This window comes from Bombina bombina, chromosome 4, assembly GCF_027579735.1.
Source record: "Bombina bombina isolate aBomBom1 chromosome 4, aBomBom1.pri, whole genome shotgun sequence".
NCBI classification, from domain to species: Eukaryota; Metazoa; Chordata; class Amphibia; order Anura; family Bombinatoridae; genus Bombina; species Bombina bombina.
Window position 1 is genome coordinate 457,286,125 of NC_069502.1, and position 22,500 is coordinate 457,308,624.

Below are 22,500 nucleotides of genomic sequence, written 5' to 3' on the forward strand. Positions count from 1 at the left end.
TTTTTCACAGTTAGACTGTGCTAGTTCACATGTGTCATATAGATAACATTGTGCTCACTCCCGTGAAGTTATTTAGGAGTCTTCTCTGATTGACTACACTGCATGTCTGTCAAAGGCACTTATATAAGGAGGCTGTCTGCAAAGGCTTAGATACAAGGTAATCACAGAGGTAAAAAGTATATTAATATAACTGTGTTGGTTATGCAAAAACGGAGAATGGGTAATAAAGGGATTATCTATCTTTTTAAATAAGAAAAATTTTGGTGTAGACTGTCCCTTTAATTACAGAATATTTATCGGTAGGAGAGCCTCCTCCCAAGTCCACAAACCCTGAGCTTTCAGGGAATCCCAGACTGCACCCCAGCCCAGAAGGCTGGCGTCTGTCGTCACTATAACCCCATTCTGGCCTGCGGAAACACATTCCCTGGGACAGATGATCCTGTGACAACCACCAAAGAAGAGAGTCTCTGGTCTCCTGATCCAGATTTATCTGAGGAGATAAATCTGCATAATCCCCATTCCACTGTTTGAGCATGCATAGTTGCAGTGGTCTGAGATGCAAGCGAGCAAACGGAACTATGTCCATTGCCGCTACCATTAGACCGATTACCTCCATACACTGAGCCACTGACGGCCGAGGAATGGAGTGAAGAGTTCGGCAGGTGGACAAAAAACAGAATTTATGTTTACCTGATAAATTACTTTCTCCAACGGTGTGTCCGGTCCATGGCGTCATCCTTACTTGTGGGATATTCTCTTCCCCAACAGGAAATGGCAAAGAGCCCAGCAAAGCTGGTCACATGATCCCTCCTAGGCTCCGCCTTCCCCAGTCATTCGACCGATGTAAAGGAGGAATATTTGCATAGGAGAAACCATATGATACCGTGGTGACTGTAGTTAAAGAAAATAAATTATCAGACCTGATTAAAAAACCAGGGCGGGCCGTGGACCGGACACACCGTTGGAGAAAGTAATTTATCAGGTAAACATAAATTCTGTTTTCTCCAACATAGGTGTGTCCGGTCCACGGCGTCATCCTTACTTGTGGGAACCAATACCAAAGCTTTAGGACACGGATGAAGGGAGGGAGCAAATCAGGTCACCTAGATGGAAGGCACCACGGCTTGCAAAACCTTTCTCCCAAAAATAGCCTCAGAAGAAGCAAAAGTATCAAATTTGTAAAATTTAGTAAAAGTGTGCAGTGAAGACCAAGTCGCTGCCTTACATATCTGATCAACAGAAGCCTCGTTCTTGAAGGCCCATGTGGAAGCCACAGCCCTAGTGGAATGAGCTGTGATTCTTTCAGGAGGCTGCCGTCCGGCAGTCTCGTAAGCCAATCTGATGATGCTTTTAATCCAAAAAGAGAGAGAGGTAGAAGTTGCTTTTTGACCTCTCCTTTTACCAGAATAAACAACAAACAAGGAAGATGTTTGTCTAAAATCCTTTGTAGCATCTAAATAGAATTTTAGAGCACGAACTACATCCAAATTGTGCAACAAACGTTCCTTCTTTGAAACTGGATTCGGACACAAAGAAGGCACGACTATCTCCTGGTTAATGTTTTTGTTAGAAACAACTTTCGGAAGAAAACCAGTTTTAGTACGCAGAACCACCTTATCTGCATGGAACACCAGATAAGGAGGAGAACACTGCAGAGCAGATAATTCTGAAACTCTTCTAGCAGAAGAAATTGCAACCAAAAACAAAACTTTCCAAGATAATAACTTAATATCAACGGAATGTAAGGGTTCAAACGGAACCCCCTGAAGAACTGAAAGAACTAAATTGAGACTCCAAGGAGGAGTCAAAGGTTTGTAAACAGGCTTGATTCTAACCAGAGCCTGAACAAAGGCTTGAACATCTGGTACAGCTGCCAGCTTTTTGTGAAGTAACACAGACAAGGCAGAAATCTGTCCTTTCAAAGAACTTGCAGATAATCCTTTCTCCAAACCTTCTTGAAGAAAGGATAGAATCTTAGGAATTTTTATCTTGTCCCAAGGGAATCCTTTAGATTCACACCAATAGATATATTTTTTCCATATTTTGTGGTAGATTTTTCTAGTTACAGGCTTTCTGGCCTGAACAAGAGTATCAATGACAGAATCTGAGAACCCTCGCTTTGATAAGATCAAGCGTTCAATCTCCAAGCAGTCAGTTGGAGTGAGACCAGATTCGGATGCTCGAACGGACCTTGAACAAGAAGGTCTCGTCTCAAAGGTAGCTTCCATGGTGGAGCCGATGACATATTCACCAGGTCTGCATACCAAGTCCTGCGTGGCCACGCAGGAGCTATCAAGATCACCGATGCCCTCTCCTGATTGATCCTGGCTACCAGCCTGGGGATGAGAGGAAACGGCGGGAATACATAAGCTAGTTTGAAGGTCCAAGGTGCTACTAGTGCATCTACTAGAGTCGCCTTGGGATCCCTGGATCTGGACCCGTAGCAAGGAACCTTGAAGTTCTGACGAGAGGCCATCAGATCCATGTCTGGAATGCCCCACAGTTGAGTGATTTGGGCAAAGATTTCCGGATGGAGTTCCCACTCCCCCGGATGAAATGTCTGACGACTCAGAAAATCTGCTTCCCAGTTTTCCACTCCTGGAATGTGGATTGCAGACAAGTGGCAGGAGTGAGTCTCCGCCCATTGAATGATTTTGGTCACTTCTTCCATCGCCAGGGAACTCCTTGTTCCCCCCTGATGGTTGATGTACGCAACAGTCGTCATGTTGTCTGATTGAAACCGTATGAACTTGGTCTTTGCTAGCTGAGGCCAAGCCTTGAGAGCATTGAATATCGCTCTCAGTTCCAGAATATTTATCGGGAGAATAGATTCTTCCCGAGACCAAAGACCCTGCGCTTTCAGGGGTCCCCAGACCGCGCCCCAGCCCACCAGACTGGCGTCGGTCGTGACAATGACCCACTCTGGTCTGCGGAAGCTCATCCCCTGTGACAGGTTGTCCAGGGACAGCCACCAACTGAGTGAATCTCTGGTCCTCTGATCTACTTGTATCGTCGAAGACAAGTCTGTATAGTCCCCATTCCACTGACTGAGCATGCACAGTTGTAATGGTCTTAGATGAATTCGCGCAAAAGGAACTATGTCCATTCCCGCTACCATCAAACCTATTACTTCCATGCACTGCGCTATGGAAGGAAGAGGAACAGAATGAAGTATTTGACAAGAGTTTAGAAGTTTTGATTTTCTGGCCTCTGTCAGAAAAATCCTCATTTCTAAGGAGTCTATTATTGTTCCCAAGAAGGGAACCCTTGTTGACGGAGATAGAGAACTTTTTTCTACGTTCACTTTCCACCCGTGAGATCTGAGAAAGGCCAGGACAATGTCCGTGTGAGCCTTTGCTTGTGGAAGGGACGACGCTTGAATCAGAATGTCGTCCAAGTAAGGTACTACTGCAATGCCCCTTGGTCTTAGCACCGCTAGAAGGGACCCTAGTACCTTTGTGAAAATTCTTGGAGCAGTGGCTAATCCGAACGGAAGTGCCACAAACTGGTAATGCTTGTCCAGGAATGCGAACCTTAGGAACCGATGATGTTCCTTGTGGATAGGAATATGTAGATACGCATCCTTTAAATCCACCGTGGTCATGAATTGACCTTCCTGGATGGAAGGAAGAATTGTTCGAATGGTTTCCATTTTGAACGATGGAACCTTGAGAAACTTGTTTAGGATCTTGAGATCTAAGATTGGTCTGAATGTTCCCTCTTTTTTGGGAACTACGAACAGATTGGAGTAGAACCCCATCCCTTGTTCTCCTAATGGAACAGGATGAATCACTCCCATTTTTAACAGGTCTTCTACACAATGTAAGAATGCCTGTCTTTTTATGTGGTCTGAAGACAATTGAGACCTGTGGAACCTCCCCCTTGGGGGAGGCCCCTTGAATTCCAGAAGATAACCTTGGGAGACTATTTCTAGCGCCCAAGGATCCAGAACATCTCTTGCCCAAGCCTGAGCGAAGAGAGAGAGTCTGCCCCCCACCAGATCCGGTCCCGGATCGGGGGCCAACATCTCATGCTGTCTTGGTAGCAGTGGCAGGTTTCTTGGCCTGCTTTCCTTTGTTCCAGCCTTGCATTGGCCTCCAGGCTGGCTTGGCTTGAGAAGTATTACCCTCTTGCTTAGAGGACGTAGCACTTGGGGCTGGTCCGTTTCTGCGAAAGGGACGAAAATTAGGTTTATTTTTGGCCTTGAAAGACCTATCCTGAGGAAGGGCGTGACCCTTGCCCCCAGTGATATCAGAAATAATCTCTTTCAAGTCAGGGCCAAACAGCGTTTTCCCCTTGAAAGGAATGTTAAGCAATTTGTTCTTGGAAGACGCATCCGCTGACCAAGATTTTAGCCAAAGCGCTCTGCGCGCCACAATAGCAAAACCAGAATTTTTCGCCGCTAACCTAGCCAATTGCAAAGTGGCGTCTAGGGTGAAAGAATTAGCCAATTTGAGAGCATGAATTCTGTCCATAATCTCCTCATAAGAAGAATTTTTATTGAGCGCCTTTTCTAGTTCATCGAACCAGAAACACGCTGCTGTAGTGACAGGAACAATGCATGAAATTGGTTGTAGAAGGTAACCTTGCTGAACAAACATCTTTTTAAGCAAACCCTCTAATTTTTTATCCATAGGATCTTTGAAAGCACAACTATCTTCTATGGGTATAGTGGTGCGTTTGTTTAGAGTAGAAACCGCCCCCTCGACCTTGGGGACTGTCTGCCATAAGTCCTTTCTGGGGTCGACCATAGGAAACAATTTCTTAAATATGGGGGGAGGGACGAAAGGTATACCGGGCCTTTCCCATTCTTTATTTACAATGTCCGCCACCCGCTTGGGTATAGGAAAAGCTTCGGGGGGCCCCGGGACCTCTAGGAACTTGTCCATTTTACATAATTTCTCTGGAATGACCAAATTCTCACAATCATCCAGAGTAGATAACACCTCCTTAAGCAGAGCGCGGAGATGTTCCAATTTAAATTTAAATGTAATCACATCAGGTTCAGCTTGTTGAGAAATTTTCCCTGAATCTGAAATTTCTCCCTCAGACAAAACCTCCCTGGCCCCCTCAGACTGGTGTAGGGGCACTTCAGAACCAATATCATCAGCGTCCTCATGCTCTTCAGTATTTTCTAAAACAGAGCAGTCGCGCTTTCGCTGATAAGTGGGCATTTTGGCTAAAATGTTTTTGATAGAATTATCCATTACAGCCGTTAATTGTTGCATAGTAAGGAGTATTGGCGCACTAGATGTACTAGGGGCCTCCTGTGTGGGCAAGACTGGTGTAGACGAAGGAGGGGATGATGCAGTACCATGCTTACTCCCCTCACTTGAGGAATCATCTTGGGCATCATTTTCTCTAAATTTTGTGTCACATAAATCACATCTATTTAAATGAGAAGGAACCTTGGCTTCCCCACATACAGAACACAGTCTATCTGGTAGTTCAGACATGTTAAACAGGCATAAACTTGATAACAAAGTACAAAAAACGTTTTAAAATAAAACCGTTACTGTCACTTTAAATTTTAAACTGAACACACTTTATTACTGCAAATGTGAAAAAGTATGAAGGAATTGTTCAAAATTCACCAAAATTTCACCACAGTGTCTTAAAGCCTTAAAAGTATTGCACACCAAATTTGGAAGCTTTAACCCTTAAACTAACGGAACCGGAGCCGTTTTTATATTTAACCCCTTTACAGTCCCTGGTATCTGCTTTGCTGAGACCCAACCAAGCCCAAAGGGGAATACGATACCAAATGACGCCTTCAGAAAGTCTTTTCTATGTATCAGAGCTCCTCACACATGCATCTGCATGTCATGCTTCCCAAAAACAAGTGCGCAATAGAGGCGCGAAAATGAGACTCTGCCTATGATTAGGGAAAGCCCCTAGAGAATAAGGTGTCCAATACAGTGCCTGCCGATTATTTTACATAATTCCCAAGATTTAAATAATTCCTCAAGGCTATGGAGTATAAAATATGCTTATATATAAATCGTTTTAGCCCAGAAAATGTCTACAGTCTTAAAAGCCCTTGTGAAGCCCTTTTTTTCTTTATGTAATAAAAATGGCTTACCGGATCCCATAGGGAAAATGACAGCTTCCAGCATTACATCGTCTTGTTAGAAATGTGTTATACCTCAAGCAGCAAAAGTCTGCTCACTGTTTCCCCCAACTGAAGTTAATTCCTCTCAACAGTCCTGTGTGGAAACAGCCATCGATTTTAGTAACGGTTGCTAAAATCATTTTCCTCTTACAAACAGAAATCTTCATCTCTTTTCTGTTTCAGAGTAAATAGTACATACCAGCAATATTTTAAAATAACAAACTCTTGATTGAATAATAAAAACTACAGTTAAACACCAAAAAACTCTAAGCCATCTCCGTGGAGATGTTGCCTGTACAACGGCAAAGAGAATGACTGGGGAAGGCGGAGCCTAGGAGGGATCATGTGACCAGCTTTGCTGGGCTCTTTGCCATTTCCTGTTGGGGAAGAGAATATCCCACAAGTAAGGATGACGCCGTGGACCGGACACACCTATGTTGGAGAAATCTTTGATTTTCTGACCTCCGTCAGAAATATTTCCGTGTCCACTGAGTCTATCAGAGTCCCTAGAAATGAAACTCTTGTGAGGGGGGAAAAGAGAACTCTTTTTTTACGTTCACCTTCCACCCGTGAGATCTTAGAAAGGCCAACACTAAGTCTGTGTGAGACTTGGCTAGTTGGAAGGTCGACGCTTGAATTAGAATGTTGTCTAGATAAGGCTCCACTGCTATGCCCCGTGGCCTTAGAACCGCCAGAAGGGACCCTAGCACCTTCGTGAAGATTTGTGGCGCCGTGGACAACCCGAAAGGAAGAGCCACAAACTGATAATGCTTGTCCAGAAAGGCGAACCTGAGGAACTGGTGATGATCTTTGTGGATAGGAATGTGTAGATACGCATCCTTTAAGTCCACGGTGGTCATATATTGACCCTCCTGGATCAATGGTAAGATAGTCCGAATGGTCTCCATCTTGAAAGATGGAACTCTTAGGAATTGGTTTAGGATCTTGAGATCCAGAATTGGTCTGAAGTTTCCCTCCTTTTTGGGAACTATAAACAGATTGGAGTAGAACCCCTGCCCCTGTTCTGCTTTTGGAACTGGGCAGATCACTCCCATGGTAAAAAGGTCTTCTACACAGCGTAAGAACGCCTCTCTTTTTGTCTGGTTTACAGACAATTGAGAAAGATGGAACCTCCCCCTTGGAGGGGAATCCTTGAAATCTAGAAGTTATCCCTGGGTTACAATTTCTACTGCTCAGGAATCCTGAACGTCTCTTGCCAAGGCCTGAGCAAAGAGAGAGAGTCTGCCCCCTACTAGATCCAGTCCCGGATAGGGGGCTACCCCTTCATGCTGACTTAGTGGCAGCAGCAGGCTTTTTGGCCTGTTTACCCTTGTTCCAAGCCTGATTAGGTCTCGAGGTTGGCTTGGATTGAGCAAAGTACCCCTCTTGCTTTGCAGCAGAGGAAGTGGGACCACTCTTGAAGTTTCGAAAGGAACGAAAATTATTTTGTTTGGTCCCTGTCTTATTTGACTTATCCTGAGGGAGGGTATGACCCTTCCCTCCAGTAATGTCTGAAATGATCTCTTTCAGTGCAGGCCCGAATAGGGTCTTACCTTTGAAAGGGATGGACAAAAGCTTAGATTTAGATGACACATCAGCTGACCAGGACTTAAGTCATAACGCTCTACGTGCTAAAATGGCAAAACCTGAATTCTTAGCCGCTAATTTAGCAAGATGAAAAGCGGCGTCTGTAATAAAAGAATTAGCCAACTTAAGAGCCTTAATTCTGTCCAAAATATCATCTAGTGGGGTCTCCATCTGAAGAGCCTCAAACCAAAAGGCAGCCGCAGTGGTTACAGGAACAATGCACGCTATAGGTTGAAGAAGAAAACCTTGATGAACAAAAATTTTCTTTAGGAGACCCTCTAATTTTTTTATCCATAGAATCAATGAAAGCACAACTGTCCTTAATAGGGATAGTTGTACGCTTAGCCAGGGTAGAAATAGCTCCCTCCACCTTAGGGACCGTCTGCCATGAGTCCTTTATGGTGTCAGAAATGGGAAACATTTTCTTAAAAACAGGAGTGGGAGAGAACAGAATACCTGGTCTATCCCACTCCTTGGTAACAACTGAAAAACATCAGTGTAAACAGGAACCTCTAAATATTTTTCCATTTTACACAATTTCTCTGGAACTACAATAGGGTCACATCATCCAGAGTAGCTAAAACCTCCCTGAGCAATAAGCGGAGGTGCTCTAGCTTAAATTTAAATGCCGTCATATCTGAATCTGTCTGAGGGAACTTATTTGCTGAATCAGAAATCTCTCCCTCAGACAGCAAATCCCTCATCCCTACTTCAGAACATTGTGAGGGAATATCGGATACGGCCACTAAAGCGTCAGAAGGCTCAGCATTTGTTCTTAACCCAGAGCTACTGCGCTTCCCTTGCAACCCAGGCAGCTTAGATAAAACCTCTGTGAGGGTAGTATTCACAACTGAAGCCATATCTTGCAAGGTGAAAGAATTAGACGCACTAGAAGTACTTGGCGTCGCTTGTGCGGGCGTTACCGGTTGTGACACTTGGGGAGAACTAGATGGCAAAACCTGATTTCCTTCTGTCTGAGAATCATCTAATGCCAAACTTTTATAAGTCAAAATATGCTGTTTGCAATTTATAGACATATCAGTACAAGTGGGACACATTCTAAGAGGGTGTTCCACAATGGCTTCTAAACAAATTGAGCAATGAGTTTCCTTAGTGTCAGACATGTTTAAAAGACTAGTAATAAAGCAAGCAAGCTTGGAAAACACTTTATTTAATGAAAAAAACACAATTTGCAAAAACGGTACTGTGCCTTTAAGAGAAAAAAAAAGGCATACACAAACTGCAAAACCGGTTAAAATTGCTTAAATTTTTCCGAAATTTTAACAGTGTACCCAACTAAGCTTTAGAAGGATTGCACCACAAGTTAATAAGCAATAAACACCCAAATGAAAAAAACGGATTGAAATTTGTCAAAAAACGGTTAAAAACCCCTATAAGCACCTTGCTTCAGCTCTGCTGTGGCCCTACCTGCCCTTAGGAACGATAATATGGGGTTAAAGCTTCGAATAAGCCCTCAGAAGATTAACAGGACCTCAGGAGAAGTTGCTTGCTGCTTGTCTGAATAACAATGCGCAACTGAGGTGCGAAAATAGGCCCCGCCCACCTCACTCGATGTTGCTGGGGCCTACACAAATCTAACAAACCTAGTTTGAAAACCATGTGGGTTATAACAACCCCAAATAAGCCAAAAGACCCCTCAAGCAAACGTCCCATAAACATAAACGTTACTCCCAGAACACACAAACGTTTGTCCCAATTTTTCATAAACTGAGTGCCCAAAAAACTTAGCCCTTTATGCAAGCTAGTAAAGCCTCTTTCACACTAGGATTACTGCTTACCCTTCCCCTAATGGGGATACTGTCAGCCTTTCTGAGTTAACACAGTCACTGCAGAAAAATGACTGAACATACCTCATTGCTGTATAGCAAGAACCGTTCCTCACACTGAAGTTTTCCTGTACTCCTCAGCTTCTGTGGGAACAGCAGTGGACCTTAGTTACAAATGCTAAGATCATCATCCTCCAGGCAGAAATCTTCATCTTCCTGCCTGAGAGTAAATTGTACAACACCGGTACCATTTAAAAAACATAATTTATGCTTACCTGATAAATTTATTTCTCTTGTAGTGTATTCAGTCCACGGATCATCCATTACTTATGGGATATATTCCTGTTGGGAAGGGATCACCCAAAGCAGAGCTGCTATATAGCTCCTCCCCTCACATGTCATATCCAGTCATTCGACCGAAACAAGACAAGAAAGGAGAAACCATAGGGTGCAGTGGTGACTGGAGTTTTAATTAAAATTTAGATCTGCCTTAAAAAAGACAGGGCGGGCTGTGGACTGAATACACTACAAGAGAAATAAATTTATCAGGTAAGCATAAATTATGTTTTCTCTTGTTAAGTGTATTCAGTCCACGGGTCATCCATTACTTATGGGATACCAATACCAAAGCTAAAGTACACGGATGAAGGGAGGGACAAGGCAGGAACATTAAACAGAAGGAACCACTGCCTGTAGAACCTCTCCCCCAAAAACAGCCTCCGAAGAAGCAAAAAAGTGTCAAAATTGTAAAATTTTGAAAAGGTGTGAAGCGAAGACCAAGTCGCAGCCTTGCAAATCTGTTCAACAGAGGCCTCATTCTTAAAGGCCCAGGTGGAAGCCACAGCTCTAGTGGAATGAGCTGTAATTCTTTCAGGGGGCTGCTGTCCAGCAGTCTCATAGGCTAAACGTATTATGCTACGAAGCCAAAAGGAGAGAGAGGTTGCCGAAGCTTTTTGACCTCTCCTCTGTCCAGAGTAAACGACAAACAGGGAAGAAGTTTGACGAAAATCTTTAGTTGCCTGTAAATAGAACTTCAGGGCACGGACTACATCCAGATTATGCAAAAGTCGTTCCTTCTTTGAAGAAGGATTAGGACATAATGATGGAACAACAATCTCCTGATTGATATTCCTGTTAGAAACTACCTTAGGTAAAAACCCAGGTGTAGTACGCAGAACTACCTTGTCCGAATGGAAAATCAGATAAGGAGAATCACAATGTAAAGCAGATAACTCAGAGACTCTTCGAGCCGAGGAAATAGCCATCAAAAACAGAACTTTCCAAGATAAAAGTTTGATATCAATGGAATGAAGGGGTTCAAACGGAACACCTTGAAGAACTTTAAGAACCAAGTTTAAGCTCCACGGCGGAGCAACAGTCTTAAACACAGGCTTAATCCTAGCCAAAGCCTGACAAAAAGCCTGGACGTCTGGAACTTCTGCCAGACGTTTGTGTAAAACAATAGACAGAGCAGAAATCTGTCCCTTTAACGAACTAGCAGATAAGCCCTTTTCTAAACCCTCTTGTAGAAAGGACAATATCCTAGGAATCCTAACCTTACTCCATGAGTAACTCTTGGATTTGCACCAATATAAATATTTACGCCATATCTTATGGTAAATTTTTCTGGTGACAGGCTTCCGTGCCTCTATTAAGGTATCAATAACTGGCTCTGAGAAGCCACGCTTTGATAGGATCAAGCGTTTAATCTCCATGCAGTCAGCCTCAGAGAAATTAGATTTGGATGGTTGAAAGGACCTTGTATTAGAAGGTCCTGCCTCAGAGGCAGAGACCATGGTGGACAGGACGACATGTCCACTAGGTCTGCATACCAGGTCCTGCGTGGCCACGCAGGCGCTATCAGAATCACTGATGCTCTCTCCTGTTTGATCTTGGCAATCAGTCGAGGCAGCAGCGGAAACGGTGGAAACACATAAGCCATGTTGAAAACCCAAGGGGCTGCTAGAGCATCTATCAGCGCCGCTCCCGGGTCCCTGGACCTGGATCCGTAACGAGGAAGCTTGGCCTTCTGGCGAGACGCCATGAGATCCAGTTCTAGTTTGGCCCAACGATGAACCAGCTGAACGAACACCTCCGGATGAAGTTCCCACTCCCCCGGATGAAAGGTCTGGCGACTTAGAAAGTCCGCCTCCCAGTTCTCCACGCCTGGGATGTGGATCGCTGACAGGTGGCAAGAGTGAGACTCTGCCCAGCGAATTATCCTTGAGACTTCTAACATCGCTAGGGAACTCCTGGTTCCCCCTTGATGGTTGATGTAAGCCACAGTCGTGATGATGTCCGACTGAAATCTGATGAACCTCAGTGTTGCTAACTGAGGCCAAGCTAGAAGAGCATTGAATATTGCTCTCAACTCCAGAATATTTATTGGGAGGAGTTTCTCCTCCTGAGTCCACGATCCCTGAGCCTTCAGGGAATTCCAGACTGCGCCCCAGCCTAGAAGGCTGGCATCTGTTGTTACAATCGTCCAATCTGGCCTGCGAAAGGTCATACCCTTGGACAGATGGACCAGAGATAGCCACCAGAGAAGAGAATCTCTGGTCTCTTGATCCAGATTTAGTAGGGGGGACAAATCTGAGTAATCCCCATTCCACTGACCTAGCATGCACAATTGCAGCGGTCTGAGATGCAGGCGCGCAAATGGCACTATGTCCATTGCCGCTACTATTAAGCCGATTACTTCCATGCACTGAGCCACTGACGGGCGTGGAATGGAATGAAGGACACGGCAAGCATTTAAAAGTTTTGCTAACCTGGCCTCCGTCAGGTAAATTTTCATTTCTACAGAATCTATCAGAGTCCCTAGGAAGGAGACTCTTGTGAGTGGTGATAGAGTACTCTTTTCCACGTTCACCTTCCACCCATGCGACCTCAGAAATGCCAGAACTATCTCTGTATGAGACTTGGCAATTTGAAAGCTTGACGCCTGTATCAGGATGTTGTCTAGATACGGAGCCACCGCTATGCCTCGCGATCTTAGAACCGCCAGAAGTGAGCCCAGAACCTTTGTAAAGATTCTCGGGGCCGTAGCCAACCCGAAGGGGAGAGCTACAAATTGGTAATGCCTGTCTAGAAAGGCAAATCTTAGGAACCGATGATGATCTTTGTGAATCGGTATGTGAAGGTAGGCATCCTTTAAGTCCACTGTGGTCATGTACTGACCTTCTTGGATCATGGGTAGGATGGTCCGAATAGTTTCCATTTTGAAAGATGGAACTCTGAGGAATTTGTTTAAGATCTTTAGATCCAAAATTGGTCTGAAGGTTCCCTCTTTTTTGGGAACCACAAACAGATTCGAATAAAAACCCTGTCCTTGTTCTGTCTGCGGAACTGGATGGATCACTCCCATAACTAGGAGGTCTTGCACACAGCGTAGGAATGCCTCTTTCTTTAATTGGTTTGCTGATAACCTTGAAAGATGAAATCTCCCTTGTTGAGGAGAAGCTTTGAAGTCCAGAAGATATCCCTGAGATATGATCTCCAACGCCCAGGGATCCTGGACATCTCTTGCCCACGCCTGGGCGAAGAGAGAAAGTCTGCCCCCCAGTAGATCCGTTTCCGGATAGGGGGCCATCCCTTCATGCTGTCTTAGGGGCAGTAGTAGGCTTTCTGGCCTGCTTGCCCTTGTTCCAGGACTGGTTAGTTTTCCAGGCCTGTCTGTAACGAGCAACAGTTCCTTCCTGTTTTGGAGCGGAGGAAGTTGATGTTGCTCCTGCCTTGAAGTTTCGAAAGGCACTGAAATTAGACTGTTTGGCCTTTGATTTGGCCCTGTCCTGAGGAAGAGTATGACCCTTACCTCCAGTAATGTCAGCGATAATTTCTTTCAAGCCGGGCCCGAATAAGGTCTGTCCCTTGAAAGGAATATTAAGCAATTTAGATTTAGAAGTCACGTCAGCTGACCAGGATTTAAGCCATAGCGCTCTGTGTGCCTGGATGGCGAATCCAGAGTTCTTAGCCGTTAGTTTAGTTAAATGTACAATGGCATCAGAAACAAATGCATTAGCTAGCTTAAGTGCTTTAAGCTTGTCCATAATTTCATCCAATGGAGCTGTGTGAATGGCCTCTTCTAGAGACTCAAACCAGAATGCCGCAGCAGCAGTGACAGGCGCAATGCATGCAAGGGGCTGTAAGATAAAACCTTGTTGAACAAACATTTTCTTAAGGTAACCTTCTAATTTTTTATCCATTGGATCCGAAAAAGCACAACTATCCTCCACCGGGATAGTGGTACGCTTAGCTAAAGTAGAAACTGCTCCCTCCACCTTAGGGACCGTCTGCCATAAGTCCCGTGTAGTGGCGTCTATTGGAAACATTTTCCTAAATATAGGAGGTGGGGAAAAGGGCACACCGGGTCTATCCCACTCCTTGCTAATAATTTCTGTAAGCCTTTTAGGTATAGGAAAAACGTCAGTACACACCGGCACCGCATAGTATCTATCCAGCCTACATAATTTCTCTGGAATTGCAACTGTGTTACAGTCATTCAGAGCTGCTAAAACCTCCCCTAGCAATACACGGAGGTTCTCAAGCTTAAATTTAAAAATTAGAAATCTCTGAATCCGGTTTCCCTGGATCAGATCCGTCACCCACAGAATGAAGCTCTCCGTCCTCATGTTCTGCAAACTGTGATGCAGTATCGGACATGGCTCTCACAGCACCAGCGCGCTCTGTCCTTATCCCAGAGCAATCGCGCTTGCCTCTTAATTCTGGCAATTTAGATAATACTTCTGCCAGGGTATTATTCATAATAGTAGCCATGTCTTGTAAAGTGATACGTATGGGTGTCTCTGATGTACTTGGCGCCACAATATCACGCGCTTCCTGAGCGGGAGGCGAAGGTACTGACACGTGAGGAGAGTTAGTCGGCATAACTTCCCCCTCGTTGTCTGGTGATAATTCCTTTACAGATAAAGACTGAACTTTATTATTTAAAGTGAAATCAATACATTTAGTACACATATTTCTATGGGGCTCCACACTGGCCTTCAAACATAGTGAACAAACAGATTCATCTGTGTCAGACATGTTTAAACAGACTAGCAATGAGACTAGCAGGCTTGGAAAACACTTTAAAATAAATTTACAAGCAATATAGAAAACGCTACTGCGCCTTTAAGAAGCACAAAAAACTGTCACAGTTGAAATAACAATGAACCAAATCAGTTATAGCAACCAAATTTTCACAGTAAATGTATTAAATTAGCAGAGCATTGCACCCACTTGCAAATGGATCATTAACCCCTTAATACCCAAAACGGATAATCAATAGAGAAAAAAAAAACGTTTTTTAACACAGTCAAACACACTGTCACAGGTCTGCTGTGACTGATTACCTCCCTCAAAATGACTTTTGAAGTCCCTTGAGCTCTCTAGAGACGACCTGGGTCATGCAGGAAGAAGCAGGAAGACTGAGACTGAATTTTTACTGCGCAAAAAAGCGCTAAAATAGGCCCCTCCCACTCATTATTACAACAGTGGGAGCCTCAGTTAACGGTTTCTATGCAGAAATATAAGTCAGCCATGTGGAAAAATTCATGCCCCAATAAGTTTTATCACCAATGTACCTCACAAAAACGATTAAACATGCCAGCAAACGTTTTAAACATCCTTTTTTAAAGAGTATGTATCTCTATTGATAAGCCTGATACCAGTCCTTCTACTGCATTTAAGGCTTATTACATTACTTCAGTATTAGTAGCATTTTCTTAATCAAATTCCATTCCTTAGAAAATTACTTTACTGCATATACATTAATCAGCCTGATACCAGTCGCTTTCACTGCATTTAAGGCTTTACTTACATCGGTATCAGCAGTATTTTCTTAGTCAATTCCATTCCTTAGAAAAATATTTTACTGCACATACCTTATTTGTAGGAGACCCCGCACGCTATTCCCGTTCTGAAGTTACCCCACTCCTCAGAATGTGCGAGAACAGCCAGTGGATCTTAGTTACTTCTGCTAAGATCATAGAAAACGCAGGCAGATTCTTCTTCCAAATACTGCCTGAGAAAAAAACAGCACACTCCGGTGCCATTTAAAAATAAACTTTTGATTGAAGCAATAATTAAGTATAAAACACCACACTCCTCTCACGACCTCCAGCTATGTTGAGGGTTGCAAGAGAATGACTGGATATGACATGTGAGGGGAGGAGCTATATAGCAGCTCTGCTTTGGGTGATCCTCTTGTAACTTCCTGTTGGGAAGGGAATATATCCCATAAGTAATGGATGACCCGTGGACTGAATACACTTAACAAGAGAAATAAACTCTTGATTGAAGATAAAATAAAAACTAACACCTCTTCTCTTTACCCTTCCTGCTTAGAGCCAGCAAAGAGAATGACTGGGGGGTGGAGTTAAGGGGGGGAGCTATATAGACAGCTCTGCTGTGGTGCTCTCTTTGCTACTTCCTGTCAGGAAGGACAATATCCCACAAGTAAGGATGAATCCGTGGACTCGGTACATCATGCAAAAGAAAAAAAAGTGTGTTTTTTCCATTTTTTCATCATATTTTATCTTTTTTATAGTAAATTATAAGATATGATGAAAATGATGGCATCTTTAAATGATCCATTTAATGGCGAGAAAAACAGTATATAATATGTGTGGGTACAGTAAATGAGTAAGAGGAAAATTACAGCTAAACACAAACACCCGAGAAATAGGGAAAGAAATTGAAAAATGGCCTTGTCCTTAAGGGGTTAAAAGAGCAGCTATCCTCAATAGGAATAGTGGTTCTCTTAGCCAGAGTGGAAATGGACCCTTCAACTTTGGGTACAGTATACCAAGGGTCTTTATTGGAGTCCTCGACAGGAAACATTTTCTTAAAAATGGGAGACGGGGAAAAAAAAAAAAAAAAAAGACACACTCATGGTTTCTTCCATTCCTGTGAGATAATCCCCCTAGCACAGTTCGGCACAAGAAAAACCTCCGAAGTGGAAGGTTTATCAAAGAAACTTAAGTTTACTAGATTTCTTAAGAGTGACAACGACAGTATCGGAGTCATCTAAAGTAGCTAAAACCTTTAACAATACACAAAGGTGTTCAAAGCTTAAAGGGACACTGAACCCAAATTTTTTCTTGTGTGATTCAGATAGAGCATGAAATTTTAAGCATCTTTCTAATTTACTCCTATTATCATTCTTCATTCTCTTGGTATCTTTATTTGAAATGCAAGAATGTAAGTTTAGATGCCGGCCCATTTTTGGTGAACAACCTGGGTTGTCATTGCTGATTGGTGGATAAATTCATCCACCAATAAAAAAGCGCTGTCCAGAGTTCTGAACTAAAAAAAAAGCTTAGATGCCTTTTTCAAATAAAGATAGCAAGAGAACGAAGACAAATTGATAATAGGAGTAAATTAGAAAGTTGCTTAAAAGTGCATGCTCTATCTGAATCATGAAAGAAAAAATTTGGGTTCAGTGTCCCTTTAAATCTGAAGGATACCACCTCAGAAGAAGGAATTATACTGTCCGAATCTGAGATTTCACCTACACTAGTACCAGAAATAACCGTTTTTTCAAACCTGACAGTTTAAAATGTTGCATCGGTTTGGGAAAAAGGGAAATGAATAAGCTGCTGAAATAGAAAATTCAGCCTTACTTTCAGTTTAAACTTGTATTGTTTTATCAAGTAAATGTGTGTCAGAAAATAAAGCCTAATAAAAACATTTTACCCTTTCTTTTTAAAAGAGTTTAAATGTTAGTCTCACACATGCTACAGTGCCTGCTTTGTGCCCCAGTGTAACCCATACAACAGGATTATCTAGGTCTCATTAAAAAAGCAATGTGTCTTAATGTGTTAAGTGCATGGTCTCCCCAACTGGAAGAAAAAGAACTTACCTGCTCCGCTGTCCGGCATGTAGACAGCTACAAGGTATGAGAAGACACAGTTCTTCACAGAGACCTTTGAAAAATAAAGAACAGAATATCCAACTCTGGCTTTCTAAACTAGGGCAGCAATTGTTAGGAAAACACAGTAAGTACCACTTTGCAAGTTCCTAACTGCTTTAAAGCCACCACTACTCGACTGCAAGGAATGACGTGGAATACGGCTACACCCCAAAACTTGCTTGTAGATTAAATCAAAATTTTTCTTCAGACACCTAAACTTTACCTCCTCCATGCACCGAAGGCAAAGAGAATGACTAGGGGCTGTGGGTAAGGGAGTGATACTTAGCAGTTTAACTGTGGTGTTCTTTGCCTCTTCCTGCTGGCCAGGAGTGATATTTCCAAAAGTAATTACTCAAGCCGTAGACTCACCATATCTCAGAAAAGAAATTTTATTTTTTGCATTTTTCACACACAGCACTGTGGCTGTTTCGATCACCATCCTTTAAGTTTTACTGCTATAAAAACAACCATATTTGTGTTCAGCAATGTCTTACAAGTACAACAGTACCCCCCATGTACAGGTTATATGGGGTTTCAGGAAGTTACCAGGCCAAATATAGGGCCTGTCCATTTCAGTTTTCAAACATGGAAACACATGAACTAATGCCCTCTAGTGGTGAAAAACTGTCAAAATGCTATCAGATAATAGATGGCCTTCAAGGTCTAAGAAATTACCATACGAACCTCCTAGGTTTAGCTTTCAACTAAGAATACCAAGAGAACAAAGCAAAATTGGTGATAAAAGTAAATTGGAAAATTGTTTAAAATTACATGCCCTATTTGAATAATGAAAGTTTATTTTTGGACTTGACTATCCCTTTAAAATTACCCCAATATGGCATACCATTTGCAAAAGTAAGAAATGTGCTTTATCAGGGGCCTTATTTTATATAGCGTATCATGCAAGGGGCCATTTCTTGGGAGGGGCACACACTAGGCATTATCGTTAAAATGAATAAATCGCAGCAGCTGTGCGTATCTGTCCCTCCTCTTAATAGCCAGGGGTAGCCAAGATGAAACTCTGGTTCCAGTAATAACAAATGCAGGGTTTCTTCACTATGCCCATTAACAAAGCCAGTGCCCAAAACTTTAAATTTCAGTTATGTCAGTGGGGTGCCAGGTATTTTTTCAAACATACTGAGACTGGATTTTCTGACAGATGCTGACTGGCATATAAATTTGTTTGAGCAACTATATTCTCAAACATGGTATCTGTCAGAATCAGGTTTAAATAATTAATTGGCTCACAAACTAAATGTTGGTTGTGATGCCAGGAGTTGCTGTAAATGGGGGTATTTCAGGGGCAATAACATTCGGGGGTAGCCAATTTTAAACAAATGTTGCAGGATGCCTCATTTTAGTTGGTGGAAAGCAGGGAGCACCATCGCTAGAGGAGTCACTCTGGGGCTATATCTGATGCCATAAGAGTTTCGCTATCAGATAAAGGCAGAAAATGTTTCATTTCCTGAATCTTGTGCAAGAATGGCATAAGCTTTTTCTGCAGAATATCATGCTGCCATAGCGGAAATCTTAACAACAAAAAAATTGTGGGAATTTGTTGAGGATTCACTAATATAAGCTAGAAAAATAAAACAAAAAAAACCACAACCCAAAAAAACAGAAGGATCTTGGACAAAGGGTGGTGATCAGGAGAAGCAAGGGTTAACGTAAAACTGAAGGAATGAGTTAAACTGCAAATATAATATCTATCCATCCATCTATAATATCTCTCAATGGGTTGTCTTTAAATTTTGTGCTTAGTGGAGGATTTTAAACTAATTTTCACCTTTCCATAATTTTAAATGGGGTTGTGTATAAGTATATACAAAACTACTGCTGTAGCTGATCAGATTTGATCACAGTAATGACACTGATCAGCAGTGATTTTGTTTTTCATATATGTATATACATTTTATTTTCTTCAGCAAGGCAGCAAACTTTTTTTTTAGTCGCACTGTAGCACCAATCTATCTTTCTCTCTACCTCAGATCAAAGTAGCTGACAAAGTGGTAACAGCCAATGATTCTACTCATTGGCTGTTGCATTGACTGTTCGTCACTGTTCCTGAGGGCTGATTGGATCTGCCGGAGTTGCTAGGCACATCCCCAACCAGATCCACAGGGGAGAAGGGACACAACATAACAGTAAGGACATTCCATGACGTCCTAACAGCGTTAAGGTGGTCAAGAACCCTTTTACTTGTTTGCAAGTATCTAGAACCCTACAAAATGATAAATGAAGCAAAATGATAGGTTTCAATATTTCAAGTTATACAAGACATCTGACAACTTGTGAGCCCACTTCAAAAATAACTGCTACAGCTCTGAATTTTCCATATTTAAATAGGAAAGTTGTTTACAATTGCATGCTCTCTCTGAATCCTGAAAGAAAAGGGGAAAAAGTGGGTTTCATGTCTCTTTAACATGCAGAAATGTTTACATGCGTGTCCTGTAATATTACTACACTTGTGAACTGCTTGTATCACTTGGTTTTAAAGGGACACTGAACCCAAAAAAAAAATATTTTGTGATTCATATAGAGCATGCAATTTTAAGCAACTTTCTAATTTACTCCTATTATCAAATTTTCTTCATTCTCTTGCTATCTTTAATTGAAAAAGAAGGCATCTAAGCTAAGGAGCCAGTCAATTTTTGGTTCCGACCTCTGGACAGCACTTGTATATTGGTGGGAGAATTTATCCACCAATCAGCAAGAACAACCCAGGTTGTTCACCAAAAATGGTACGGCATCTAAACTTACATTCTTGTTTTTCAAATAAAGATACCAAGAGAATGGAGAAAATTTGATAATAGGAGTAAATTAGAAAGGTGATGCTCTATCTGAATCACGAAAGAAAAAAAAATTGGGTTCAGTGTCCCTTTATGTGTTTATGGATGTTAAGCCAATTTTAGCTTCAACATAAGTATTGATGCATACATAACATATATAGTGTAATTGTGCTAATTCTTGTATACAAAAGTGGCCTTTTTTGACATTTCAATTTTCTTTACTCTTTCGTTAAAGCTAGCTGAGCACATCAAGTCAGCCAATGACAAGAAGCATATATGCGCAGTCACCAATCAGCATTTAGCTCCCAGTAGTGCATTGCTGCTCCTGAGCCTACCTAAGGATGCATTTCAACAAAGAATGAAGCAATTAGATAATAGAAGTAAATTGAAAAGCTGTTTAAAGTCATGGGTTTCATGCCCCTTTAATGCAGTAAATTAAGCCTCGGCAAGCTTGCACTGAACAGCAACTCTGACAACCACTTCTGCACTGCAAAGGCTCTCCAGCATTACATGAAGCAGCCCTCCTGCACTGGTTGCTTCTGAACAACTACTAGATAAAACCAGATGGTGTTAACCTCAGAGCTGCAACGTATTGCACAGAAATACATTGAAACACTCTTCGTAAGCATGTTTGCTTTTCATCAAAAGATACCAAGAGAATGAAGAAAAAGAAACAGAAGTAAATTTGAAAGTTGTTTGTCTTTCATGAGTCAGAGAGCATGCAATTTTAAAGTTTGGGTTTCATATACATTTAAGTGAAACCAGAGTAATGCTCTGTAATACTTTTGTAATACCTGACTGTCGTTGCGTTCTCCACCTGCGCCAGTTGCTTCGAAATTGACGTGAAAAATTTTCTGGTGATCTTCCATTAAACAAAGTTTTCTTTTGCTCTTGCTTGTTAAGTCTAATTATATCATCTGTAATAATAAGAAGAATGAAAGTATTAGAGACAAATGCTTTGCAATGTAGAAGCCTAAGAAGTTTACCATTTAGGATTTCAATGTGTGTAAGAGAAAAGAAAAATCATCAACTAAAAAGTCTCATGACCAAGTACCAGAATCTACTTTTAAGTTGTAGTAGTAAAAATTAAAACACTGGAAATGGTGTCTTTCTCTGTCGCCCCCCCCCTCCACCAACCTGACCACATACGCCTAGTTTCGTAGTAGCCTATAAATTCCCTTCGATAAAAATGCCAGGGAGCTTAGTCCCCCCCCCTCCCTAAACCCTATCCCTATTCCCCCCCCCCGGAGTGGAGGGACCCGATTCGATTTGATTTGATAGGATTGTTCACTGTTTTATGGTTTGTATTAGTTATTTGATGTTTTATAAAAAAAATGTAAAAGAACCAGATTAACATCTCAGTGTGGAGATATCTTACTTGGGGAAGGCTCTCTCCCACAGATTGTGGGGGAAGAGGGTCGTCGAATTCCCTCTCTGTATCTTAAAAATGTAAATTCTGATTTATTACATACTGTGATTTCCATATTGTGATGGATCTGGATTATAAATAAAGTTTTAAAAATAAAAAAAAATAAAAAATTAAAAACACTGAAATTGTACACAAAAATGTATAAACTATTTCAATAGAGTCTAAATTGGATGCCTTAAGCAATTAAATAATTTAAAAAGGATATTACACACAAAACTGAATCCCCGTAAATTGTTTAAAACAAAATTGCAATATGCTTTAATTCGTTATTTTGTTTGCATTTCGTATAACATGTATTGGAATATTATGTTTGTCCCACTTTCTCAAAATAAGGTGGAGTGCCCCCATCAAATAAGGGTATGGGGAAATTCTAGCTAATCCCGCAACATTGTATGGATTTGTAACTTATGCTAACAACCAGCCCCTGTGTAGTCTTTATTATATCCTTAACGACCGAGAACGTGCCAGGCATGTCCTACAAAGAGTGGTCGTTAAGGACCAAGGACGTGCCTGGCACGTCCTCAGTGTTTTCAAGTTTCCAGACACTTTCAGGGTATTGCAGTGATGCCTCGATATTGAGGCATCACTGCAATACCCTTTTATGCCCACTGATGCAGAGAGAGCCACTCTGTGGCCCTCTCTATATAGGCCAGCAATGGTGCCGATCATTGGTGGGTGGGAGCCATAGCAGAGAGGCGGGTGGTCGGCTCATAGCTGAAGGCAGTTCCAGATCCTGTTCTCAAGTGGCCGGAAGCCCGCAAAAGGTGTGGGTGCGTGCGCACCCGCTACATTAAAAGCAAATAAATGTATGGGAAGGAGTACCCAAGATGGCGGCTAATAGAGGGAGGGGGATCAAACACTGCATAATAAAATGACATACATAC

The 22,500-nt window shown here is 42.1% G+C and overlaps 1 protein-coding gene across 1 annotated transcript in view; it reads right to left on the reverse strand.

Annotated features, from left to right (window-relative positions):
• The window catches only part of FYTTD1 (forty-two-three domain containing 1), a gene marked incomplete in the record, with an annotated part of 405,415 nt that overhangs the window by 359,335 nt on the left and 23,580 nt on the right, over positions 1 to 22,500 (reverse strand). Inside the window, 1 exon segment of the mRNA XM_053710315.1 lies at positions 20,982 to 21,104. Coding sequence (XP_053566290.1) covers positions 20,982 to 21,104 — 123 coding nt within the window.